The 12,411-nt window shown below is 32.0% G+C and overlaps 1 protein-coding gene across 1 annotated transcript; it reads left to right on the top strand.

Moving 5' to 3' along the window:
* Nucleotides 1-3,473: 3,473 nt before the first annotated feature.
* LOC132184532 (uncharacterized) lies at nucleotides 3,474-4,501 on the top strand. The gene has a single exon (XM_059598204.2). It carries the CDS (start codon nucleotides 3,694-3,696, stop codon nucleotides 4,297-4,299), a length of 606 nt encoding a protein of 201 aa, XP_059454187.2. The 5' UTR covers nucleotides 3,474-3,693; the 3' UTR covers nucleotides 4,300-4,501.
* Nucleotides 4,502-12,411: the final 7,910 nt, after the last annotated feature.

Here is a 12,411-nt window from a genome sequence, read left to right on the forward strand (position 1 = left end):
TGAAAGACTCGATTTAGACGCATGGCTAGCAACTAGACTAAGATCTGTATGATGTATTGAGTTTAGGTATATGCTATTATGGAAAGAGAATTCCATTGTAGCGTGTACTTATTCAACTGATAATGGAGGTAATTAAATCGATCTATGTTTCCTCACCATTTGAGTCCTATATTTCATTTTTAATGACCTTATTCATGCCTTATGTAACCTTTAACAATGTCAAAATGTAGAGGTTTTTAGTGTCTACTACTTTAGCATGTTACCTATGACAATGTCTAATGCGGTCTAAAGGGGCATTGCTGAAAAATGATTGGACCAAAGCTGATTGACGTGAGGGCTTAGATAAAACTTTTAAGTAACACATCCATATCATGTTTAAATTCATTGCTGGTAGGTTGTGTTGCTTCTCGGATGTTGTGGCATAACTATTGGTGCATCATGTTTTGTGTAAGTTATGCGCATTGCTTTGAGATATTGGACTCAATAGAGATTAGAGTGCTTAATCTAACATGACCAAATGAGTTCTGGCATAATGAGACATTTATAAAAATGTTGCTACGTTGGTCCTCACAAGATTTGGTATAGTGCTTCCAATCTTTTATACAGGTTCAAAATTTATTTACCAGTATAAACATGATTGGAAACGAATAGAGATGCTCGGTTGAGTCACGTCGACAGTTATCTAGTGGATGCTCATCCATTGGCATTTTTACTCGTGTGCGAATTCCCTTGTTTTCGCTTTTTGTTTTTGTCAAAAATTAATAAATTGGTTATGTTGACATGATTGATTTTAATCAATTTAATTTTCTGAGAGATTTGATTTAAAATTTTAATTTGATGTGACAAATTGTGGTGGACCAAACTTGTGAAACGTGGTTTGTGGCGCACCAGGCATGGATGTGTATGTATGGCCTCATGAATGATGGAAATGGATGTTTACTGTTCAACCCAATTAATGCATGAGATTAATTAAATATATTTTTATAATTTCAAATTACATTATTATGACAGCCTCCCTTGTTGCTTTCATAATTCTGTGGTGCCAATTGCAATTACTTTGATATTTTTTCTTTCTCAATAAGGATTGATCTAACAGTTTGTTTTTAAACAATCTAATGATTTGTTGGTACTATATCATGTCAGCGTCTTTCAACTGTCTCTATATATTGAAGGGATGAATTCACCATTAAATTTATGTGTGATTTATATGAGTCCATAAATTTATTAAATTTGCCAAAATAGATGATTGTGTAGCATACCTATTTTATAAACCACATGTTATAGAGAATCACGCCACATCAGCTTTGAAGGATAAAAGGGAATAAAAGGATGGTGTATAAAATTGCCCCACGTCAACAACATCATGAAATAATAGTGAGATAAAAATATAATTTATAATATTACCCTTCCAAGTATTTTTAATTGGTTAATTGATTTTATATGTGGGTGTGAGCTTATAGCTTGATATAAAAACGTATGTAATGGGTTTGGTGGTTGTGAGTGGAGTTGCACCGTGTGAACTTAATCATTAAAGCACAAATGAGGTTGTTTGGTTAGTTTCCACGGTGGGGTTCTTTGGAAATTCATGGGCACCATGTTGGATGAAATGGGGGCAGGTAAAAGATCTTCCACATAAATAGTCCAATCGTCTACAAAACATTTAATTATTTGAAATGATTAAATTAAATTTATCCAAAATTTAATTAGAAAATTAACGTCTCATCTCAGGCCTTCTCTTTGACTCTTTCCTGTTGTCCCCTTTCAAATCCTTAAAAAACCAGACAACTTGATCATTGGAATAGACATTTGAGATTAAGAAATGAGGCTTTCATGTCATTTGCTATTAGACAGGTGACCTTCATAATCTAAAGAAAAAAAATATATTAATCAGGTTTATAATTTATTGGGTTTAATCTTTTAAAACTTCTGATCAATACTTGCCCAAACCAGGACCCAATTTCTTTGTACTTAGGGAGATATTTTAGTAAAATATAGTATTTAATAGTTTAAAATAAATTATATGATCCTTAAAATCTTATACACAATCTTCTTCCTCAATTAGTTTTACGACTTTTTAAGAATAATGGCTAAACTCTTGACCATTGGTATTAGAACAAATGCTACGCTATAGCAAGGCTAGTAGGGTTGTACAGGTGGGTGGTGGCACCGGGCCCACCCATACGGTTATGTGGTTAAGAATTAGCAACGGTTAGTAGTTATTAGCGGTTAATAGCCACTTATTTATATGTTCCTAAAGCAAAAAGGTTATCATTAAACCGGGTTGATAGATGAGACAAATATGCATTCGAATTCAAAAGTGTTGTAGAATATCAGTCCAAAACTTTTAGATTAATAATTAGGTCCTTAAGAGCATTCACATGGAATCCAACATCCCATGTGAATGCTCTTAAGGACCAATTTTAAACTGTTATGACTATTTTTTCTATTTCGAAGAACCAATTTAAAAAAAAATTCAACATCCCATTCTTTATTTTGGAAAATGTCTCTCTCTTCTTTTTTTTTCCTTTTTTTTTTTTAGGTTTTAAAAATAGAATAATTAAAAAAAAAAAGTAGATTTTGGAGTAAAAAAAAAAAAAAAAAGATAAATGATCTATATTAATCACTTAACATTTTCCTTAATATGAAGGATGAGCAAAAACTAAATGCAAGATAATTTTAAGGTGTATATTTGAAGAAAATAGTTTTTTAATTAATAAATAATAATATTTAGAGTGCGTTTAGTATTACAATTTTGAAAAAAAAAAAAAAAAAAAAAAACCGTTTTCAAATAACATTTTTTAACGGAATGATTGACACACTACTATTATACGACACACATATCGTAACAATAAAAAAGAATCGATCAAATTATATAACAATTTCCTAAATATTTTTAGTCCAACCCATAAGATGTGGATGCAGTAAACAGTTAAGAAAGAAAGGAGCGGCAAAAGTCAGCTGATGAGATTCACAAGATTTGGTAAACACGTAAAAGCCACGCCTATAATAATAATAATAATAATAATAATAAAAAAGAACCCGTCAATAAAATTAAAAAGAAAAAAAGAAAAAGCAAAAAAGGACAGCAAAGCAAAAACAGCATCAAGACCGATCCATCAAAACGGAGAAATCACGTCCACATGATGACGCCTAATTATCGGTGGGACCCGAACAGACTCGGACAGTCCGGGAATCAAATATAGTTAATTTGACAAAAAAAAAAAAAAAAAAAACAAAAACAAATTCCCACAGAATAAATAGGGCACGAGATAGAAAAAGAAAAAGTAAAGTGCGTGATTGCGACCGGACCTTCCCGCTCTACACGCGCCTGTCATTGTCGCATCCCCACCTCCCTCTATTTATTATTTATTATTTTATTATTTTATTTTATATAAAATCCCAAATCCCGTCACTCTTTTTTCCCACTATATATACCCTCTCCCATTTCTCTTTCCCTCCCACCCAAACTCTTCTCCCTCTCTCTCTCTCTGCGGAAGATCCTTAACCCTACCACTTGTTTCTTAGCATCCTTACTTATTTTTATTCTAAAAACGACCCCCGTAATTTTCCATTTTTGCTATATAATCCTCCTCTCTCTCTCTCTCTCTCTCTCTCTCTCCCCTCAATTTTATTAAAATAAGAGATTTGGAAAACCTTTTCTTCCTCTTTCGTCTTTTTTTTATTGGTCCACAAATGGAAGAGTGTCGCGACCACAAGAGGACGCGAGTTGACGATGGAGTTAACTCGCCCGAGTCGAAGCGCTTTCATGCCGACTCGGCTGAGTCGGAGTTGAACTCGCCCGAGGCAAAGCGGATCCACGACGACCTACTCAACATCCTGGACGACTCGGACGTAGTAACGGACCGAGACTCGGCTATCCAAGGACTGGACTCGGTGATTAGAAGCTTCGAGGAAGAGATTCTGGTTCCATCTCCGGCGATGGCGGCTCAGGAACTGACTTCAGACTCCGGCGAGTCACAGCCGGAGCTCGGTTACCTTCTCGGAGCGTCCGACGACGAGCTCGGTCTCCCGCCGACGGCCGCCTCCGCCTCCGGCGAGGAAGCGAGGATCGAAGCCGTGGATTTCGAGACGCGTTCGTCGGACTCCGTTGGATTGGATGGCATGTTAGGGTTCGAGAACGAGATGCGAAGTTACGACTCGTTCGAGTTCGGAATCGGTGTCGACTCGGACATCCACGTCAACGACGGTGGTTCAGAGTTTGTCCCGCTGGGAGGGTTGTTTGATCATTCCGATGTGTCGGAGTTTTCGTGGCGACCCGAGTCGCTGCCTGCGTTGTAGAAACGTTTCGGCTTGCCACGGTTTTGTTAAGGACCCGGGACGTTTCGTGAAATAGTTGACTGTTAAATAGAATAGGGTGTAAATTTGAAAGAAAAAGAAAAAGATAACAGGAATGGAGAAACGTAGATCTCAAGTTTGAAACAGTTTGTTTTGTTGTAGCAGTGGACTGGACTCCCATTAATTTTTAGTGTCAGTTTCGGAATATTGTTTTTTTTTTTTTTTTTTTCTTTTTCTTTTTTTGGAATATTGTTAGAACTCTTACCATTTCTTTCCATTTTAATTCGGATAAAGAGGGCTTAAGAGACAATTTATTATTATTTTTTTTTTAAGAAAAAGAGTAATGTTTGTCTTTATTCCACATTTTTACGAATATTTTTGCTGAGTTGACATGCATCATCAAGAATGATTTGTTTCAAAAAACATTTAATGAATGATTTTTATTGGTTATTTAGTAAATTGTTATTCTTGTATGAGTAAATATTTATTATTATTATTATTTATGATTTTTTATTCAAAAGTTAGTATTTACTGTCATATTATATTATCAAATTATATAAAAATATATATATCTAACAATACATTTAAGCTTAAAGTACCTAAGCCCTAAATTCAAATCATTCTCCCCATCTTGCTTGGACATATCACCAAAAAAAAAAAAAAAAAAAAAAAAAAAAAAAAAAAGGTACTTAAGCCTTAGCGTCAATTATGTTTCTTTAACTTTTTGGATAAAGTTTTCTTCTAAATTGAGTTGGAGAAATTTCTTTCAACCTAATATATAAAAGTGACATGTGTCCTTTAATATGTGAGATTTACATGTTTTTTTTTAATAACAGGGACAAAATTGTAATAAATTTTATTAAAAAATTATGTGCATTTCACATATTATTAAAAAAAAATGGACACATATCACTTTTATAGACTAGATTGAAGAAAATTCCTTCAACCTAGTTTAGAAGAAAACTTTATCCTAACTTTTTAGGTGTTATTTGTCTTTTTGACTATAAATAATGTTAAAAGTCATTCTTATATTATTTTTTTATTCTTTCAAAATTAATAAGTCTTTTAAAATTATTACTCAATCAAAATTTAATAATAACGTTAAAAAGATACAAAAAGATATAGATCTTTCTTTTAGCGTTACTCTTTATTCACACAAATTTTTTGCAAATTCATAAAAAAAAAATGACATGTATTATTTAAGATATTTAAAATGCTTTTGTTTTTTAGTCACATCATATTGACAACCATCACACATTCATTTTTTGCCCCCCCCCCTTTTTTTTTTTTTTTTTTACACATTTATCGACATGTAATTTCACATATTCAACAACAAAAGATCTAAAGTCTTTCTCAATGGCTCCACCATGTATAGTGGGTTTATCTATTTGAAATTTGAACCTCTCTCACAACGTACATGTCTAGAAGGTTCGGGGCGCTCAAATCTGATTGAGTTGACATTGATCAAACTTGGAAGGCAAGAAATCTTTTTGGTGGCTCAATCTTTAAGATATGCGAAATGTTATAAATGCCTCCAATATTTGGATCACCGCAAAGATGGACTTGGGTTGTTTTGTTTTCATTAGTTTTGATATTCTTTTAAATTGGTACGGAAAAAATAACCTTTCATCCACATAAAATTATATAAAGTGTCTAAATATTTATTGTACACATTAAAGTTTAAAAGTCATTAATAACGGTTGATATAACTAAAGTTAACTTCTTCTGTTTTTTTCTCTTGGTTAAACGTTGACCGACAATTTTTTAAGAAAAGTTAAAACTAACGTTAAATAACCAAGACCTAACGTCTACTTAGGAAAAAAAAAAGAAAAAAAGTTAGAACTAAAGTTTAACCGGAAGACCTACGTCTTCTTAGAAAAAACAAAAAAACAAAAAACAAAAAGACCTAACGTCTACTTAGAAAATAAAAAAAAATAAAAAAAAGGTTAGAATTAAAGTTTAACTAGAAGACCTAACATCCTCTTAGAAAGACAGAGACAAAAATTGATATGTTTTTGTGCCGGAGACCAAGTATGAAGTATGTGTAGTAAAGAGATTTGAAAAAGGCTCCTGCTTGTTCTTTCTTCTTTCTTTGTTTCTCCATTCTCTGTTTGAAGCCTTAATTTCCTTGGTTTTGTTTTCTGCAGATTTTGCTGCAGTAGATTTTGTTGCTAAGTTTGGTGTTCTGCAGCTCGTTTGGGGTTGCTTGTTTTATGCCTCTGAGGTTTTGTTTTAGCCTCTTGATAGGCTTGTAATGCGAGTTTTTGTACTCTTTTGGGTTTTGGTTTATAAATTAAAGCTTTTTATTCATAGTAATAATAATAATAATAATAAATTTTTTTTTTTTAAAAAAAAAAGAGACTTTTTTTTTTCTTCTTAATATGTTCTATGCCAAAATGAGCAGGTTGGCGATTGGGTAAGAGTTAAAGCTTTAGTACCCTCTCCAAAATATGGGTGGGAAGATGTCACAATGACCAGTATAGGAATAATTCATAGCTTGGAGGAGGATGGATATGGGTACTACATTATGTTGACTTTCTCTTGTTCCATGACATACATAGAGAAGGTGTCATCTTTTGTAGTGGGATAAGAGATTCGAGTAATGCCATCTATCAATGAGCCGTTACTTGGATGGTCAAATGAAACTCCATCCACCTTGGGAAAGATATTCAAATGGATTTTAATCCTATCATGAACCAGATAGATAGAGATAAAAAATGTATACTTGATTTACTTTATCTCAAATACATAGCCGACTACAACTCTTAGAAGTAGCAATTATCAAACTCTATTTGTAATACATTTTGTTCTTATACTTCTCAAATATGCCTCTTAATTGTTGAGCTTGTTAAACTTTTGATAACCATAGCTTAGCTATTCAAATTTGGTAGAACAAGAATGCCATTTTCTGTCTTGCAAACTTTTTTTTATTGCACCAAAAATTTGTTTAAAGCGCAACTCGAGCAAATTGCATTTGTGATACATGAGAATTTATATGACTTGAAGCACTTTTGGCTGAATCTGTAGCTACAGACAAACTGACTTATTAAGATGGTCCAAAGTGTTAATTCTTGTATTGGCTTAATTTAGTTATTCTAAAATGCAGAAGCTACTGTTTACAGGCTCAAAAATTGATATAGAATGCTCAGAATCCAATTTCCACCGTTTATAATGTAGATTCATGTGTCATGAACATCCCTGCAAAATTTCACCTCCATCGGACCACAAACGCTCATCGATCGGAGCTATTGATCAAGGCTGGACAGTATTTCCAAAATGTAGTTTCACCCATTGCATGCCCTGTTCGAACAGGCCTTCCCCATGTCCAGACAGCAGTTCCAAAAACTCTATTTTTGCTCCACAAGGCCCTGTCTGGACAGCCCATTAACCTGTCCGGGCACCCCTTACCTATTATGCCCAAAAACGTGTTTTTAGTGAGCCCAGGTCTAGAGTTTGATGTACTGATATATATAGATCATTATAGAAGAAAGACACGAATTTTCGCCCCCAGAGAGTTCGTCGGAGGCTGCGCTAAGAGAGATCATACGTGGTGAGCGTTAAATTGAATCTCTTAGAGCTTTAGTTATTCCATTGATAAATCTACGGATGAGAAGTCTATCAGAAGGGTCCGGTAAAAGAGAATCACATTGAAGAAGATTGTGAGCAAGAAGACGAGTTGTAGGCTTGTCGATCTTACAGAGCCAATGTCTTGCAAAGGGTTATAAGTGTTCCTAGTGTCTGTAATCTCTGGATAATCTTTTGATAGTGATTTCTTGGGTTTGGTTGCCCCGAAGATGTTTTACTTTTAGATCAGTTTCTAAAATGTTTCCTATTCGTAACCAAAATATCTGTGTCTGCCTTTTTATTGCTTTATATATTTTGGGTGATTGAATTGTTTATTGCTTCATAGTATTAATTCCGCATAAATTATGATAAACAAGTTTTTGGAGTCGGCATAACGTTTTTCAATTGGTATCAGAGCGGGTTCACTTTGTTTGGATTAAATTCTCAAGTGAGATCTGTTGACTCCTGTTTGCTATAAATACTTCTCAAGGGGAATATGATCTTATAAACTTCTTCAACAATTTGTTGGAAAAATTCTCTCTTTTGAGACATCAATACACAAATTGTTTGGAGGATTTTCAAGATCTTGAACATGTAAAATAATCTATTGTTACTAAATTGTTTGAATCACATGCTTTAATTAATTCTTTAAAATCTGAAAATCTTGTTTTAGGTTCTAAAGTTGATTTGTTAGAGAATAAATTAAAAGAGTCAGAAACTCAATTGGAAAAATTCTCTAGCAATTCCCTTGAGAATATGTTGCATACTCAGAATTCTGATTGTGATAAATCTGAGTTAAGTTTTGATTGTCATGTTGCTTTGTCTTCCAGCAATAATTCTACTTTCGAGATAATATTTGTTAAATCAGGAAAAATAGAAGACTCTTTGGTTAAAAAAAAAAATAGCAGCTGCCTCGACCTCACAAGGTAAGAAAGTTAAGAAAATTCATATTAAACCTTGTGTATCTTATCCCAAGTATAGAGTCGTCTATCCTTCTAAAAATTTACCTCCTAAAAGGTTTATATTTATCATCATTGTGGAAAAGTTGGTCACATTCGACCAAACTGTTTTAAATTGAAACCTCATGTGCATGAAAATAAAAATTCTGTTTCTAGGAAAGAACCTTTGGGGTTATGCACAATGATGATGAGAGGTTTGTCTAGATTAGATAAGATTGAAAATGTTCACGTCTCTATACCTTCTTTCAATAGGTTTGGGTTGGAAAGGATTATACCATTCACCCATTGAGGGGGAGTGGTAGTGATTTCACCTAAATTTAGGTGAGTAAATAACATGTTTAGGAATGATTGTTTTGCTTATTTTTGAAAATCTTAGAGCATGTTGTTTTTCTTTACTTTACATGTTTGTTTTGAGATTCTTGTTATGAGGCATATTCATAAAAGACTTTTCAAGAAATTCATATGTTATGATCTTTGAAAGGCTTATAGATGAGATGTGTGCAGACCACAAAGATTTTTGTCTACTTGCTAATTAAGTGTTCATAAATGTGTAATGTCTTATGAAGGCCAATAAGTAGTTATTAAACCAAATGTAGGGGTGTCGCGGTGGTTATGGTTAGTTGTTATTAGCAGAAACCGCTAACTGTAACCGCCTTAGCAGTTAGTAGATTTCACTAATCGCAACCGCTAACCGCTAGTGGTTAGCTACTAACCACCGGTTAGAGGTTAGTGAAATAGGTAACCACCCACTAACCGTTTTTTCAAAATTGGGCTTTTTTATTACGGTAACATTTTTTATCCTCATTTGTTTTTTTTTTTTTTTTTTTTAGTGTCTTCTTGGGCCCAATTGCTATAAAAAGAGCCCATATTGAAAAATCAAAAATATTTGACCATAAATTTACATTTATTTATACATTAAAATAAATTCCTTAAATATTAAATCATAATCGGCTAACTTTAAAAAAACAAAAAAAGTACACAACATATAAAAAAAAATTCAACACAATATATAAAAAAAGTTCAACACAACTGTCGCAACATATAAAAAAAATATAAAAAAAGTTCAACACAACATATATAAATTATAGTGATAATATATAAATTACTAAAATTATAATGACAATACAATAATACTTCAATTGTAGTTATGAATAACACATTGTTTAATCTAATGTCAATTACTTAATTTGATATTATACGTATAACATTATCATTGTACATTAATAATATGATTAACTTGAATAAAGTATTTGAATCATATGATTAAGTATTGATCTTATACATTTAATACTCAAATTGTGATTTAATTATTTAAAAAAAATGTGTGATTTAATGATCAAGTGATTATGTTATATGTATAAATATTATTATAATTATAATTATAAAAATATATTATATAAAAAGGCGGTTAGCGGTTACGGTTAGTAAATCCAATAACCTCTAACCGCTAACCGCTAACCACTAGGCAGTTAGGCAGTTAGGCGGTTAGCGGTTAATACGATTAGGCGGTTAAGCGGTTAGCGGTTAACAGTTATAGCGGTTAGCGGGCAGTTAGAAACCGCTCGCATTGACACCCCTAACCAAATCATTATTTTGTAGTGGGACCTATAAGATGTAATGAAAGTTTAATGCTAAAGAATATTCATGTATTGCTTATTGTAATCTCAATTTAAACATGTTGTTTTTCTTTGCTGCCATTCTTTGTGGTTTATTTGCGTTAATAAATTTTTGAGAAAGGAATTGGTGTTGTAAAGATGTTTGAAATGTTAAGATGTATATATGCTTTAAATGCTTAATTGGAAATCCTCTTAATTTATGTACCTATAGAATACACTTATCATGCTTGAGTTGATTATCTTTATAATGAACTGTCATTGATCCATTCAAGTATGTGTTATTGTGGTACATTTCATTTATGCTATCTTTATGCACTTAAGCTTCAAGAAGGAATGTCAATCCATGACAAATTTGTTATGTTAAACAAACCTATGCATAAGATAGATTTTTTTTTGTGGGTTACAATTGACCAAATGTTGGTTGAACCTAGAACCTATAAATTCAAGTTCAAACTCTTATGTTTTGTACTTTAATTTTTATGAAAGACACGTTCTCAAAGAGAAAATCTAAAGTGAAATGTGCAAAATGCCAAAATATTTCAAAAATGAAATTTTCACTGTGTCAATTTTTTGTGCTTGGCTCATCCATAATTAAAATTCCGGATGTAGTTCTGAGCCTTGTGATAAGACTAAGGGAGAGAATATTGGATGAGGATGACTATGCCCTAATAATGTTTGACTTCTAACCTAACAAGATATGGATTTCTTTCATATGGTTTGAAAGTTTTAATGTGCTTTCTTTGTCAATATATGTTTGTTCATTGCTTGGCTCTTGACTGTGACTTATCACACACTACACATATAGCATAAATAACAGAAATGGAGAAACGTAGATTTGAAGTTTGAAACAGTTTGTTTTGTTTTAGCCGTTGACTGGACTCCCATTAATTTTTAGTGTCAGTTTCGGAATATTGTTTTCTTCTTTTCTTTTCTTTTTTTGGAATATTGTTAGAACACTTACCATTTCTTTCCATTTTAATTCGGATAAAAGAGGGCTTAAGAGACAATTTTTTTTTTTTTTTTTTTTTAAAAAAGAAAAGAAAAAGGGTAATGTTTGTCTTCATTCCGCATTTTTGTGAATATTTTTGCTGAGTTGATATGCATCATCATAAAAAAAAAAAATGTAATTTGAGATTGACATTAAGATGCAAAAAAGGATTTGTTTTTAAAAAAATTTAATGAATGATTTTTGTTGGTTATTTAGTAAATTGTTATACTTGTATGAGTAAATATTTTTAATTATTATTATTTATAATTTTTTATTCAAAAGTTAGTATTTACTGTCATATTATCAAATTATATATATATATATATATATATATATATATATATTAAATTCAATTTTTTATCCGACATCATTTAAGCTTAAAGTACTTAAGCCCTAAGTACCTAAGCCCTATCGTCAATCATGTTTCTTTAAGTTTTTAGGTGTTATTTGTCTTCTTGACCACGAGTAATGCTAAATGTCATTCTTATATATTTTTTTTATTATTTCAAAATTGATAAGACTTTTAAAATTACAATTTAATCAAAATTTAATAATAATTTTAAGAAGCTACAAAAAGATATGAGTCTTTCTTTTAGCATTACTCTCGATTGACAACCATTGCACATTATTTTTTTTTCTTTTTAATTTTTTTAATTTTTTTATTATCTCTTTTACAAATTTACCGACATGTTTCACATATTCAACAACAAAAGATCTCAAGTCTTTCTCAATGGCTCCACCATAGTGGGTTTATCTATTTGAAATTTGAACCTCTCACAACGTACATGTCTAGAAAGTTCTGGGCCTCTTTCTTTGAGCTAAAATCTGATTGAGTTGACATTGATGAAACTTGGAAGGCAAGAAATCTTTTTTGGTGGCTCAATCTTAAAGATATGTGAAATGTTATAAGTGCCTCCAATATTTGGATCACAGCAAAGATGGACTTGGGTTGTTTTGTTTTCATTAGTTTGGATATATAAACACACTT

The sequence above is a fragment of the Corylus avellana genome, chromosome 7 (assembly GCF_965113065.1).
Source record: "Corylus avellana chromosome 7, dhCorAvel1.hap1.2, whole genome shotgun sequence".
In the NCBI taxonomy this organism is placed as follows: domain Eukaryota; kingdom Viridiplantae; phylum Streptophyta; class Magnoliopsida; order Fagales; family Betulaceae; genus Corylus; species Corylus avellana.

Bases quoted from the DNA above. Each gene is read 5' to 3' on its own strand.
- LOC132184532 (XM_059598204.2), top strand. From the start codon at position 3,694: ATGGAAGAGTGTCGCGACCACAAGAGGACGCGAGTTGACGATGGAGTT.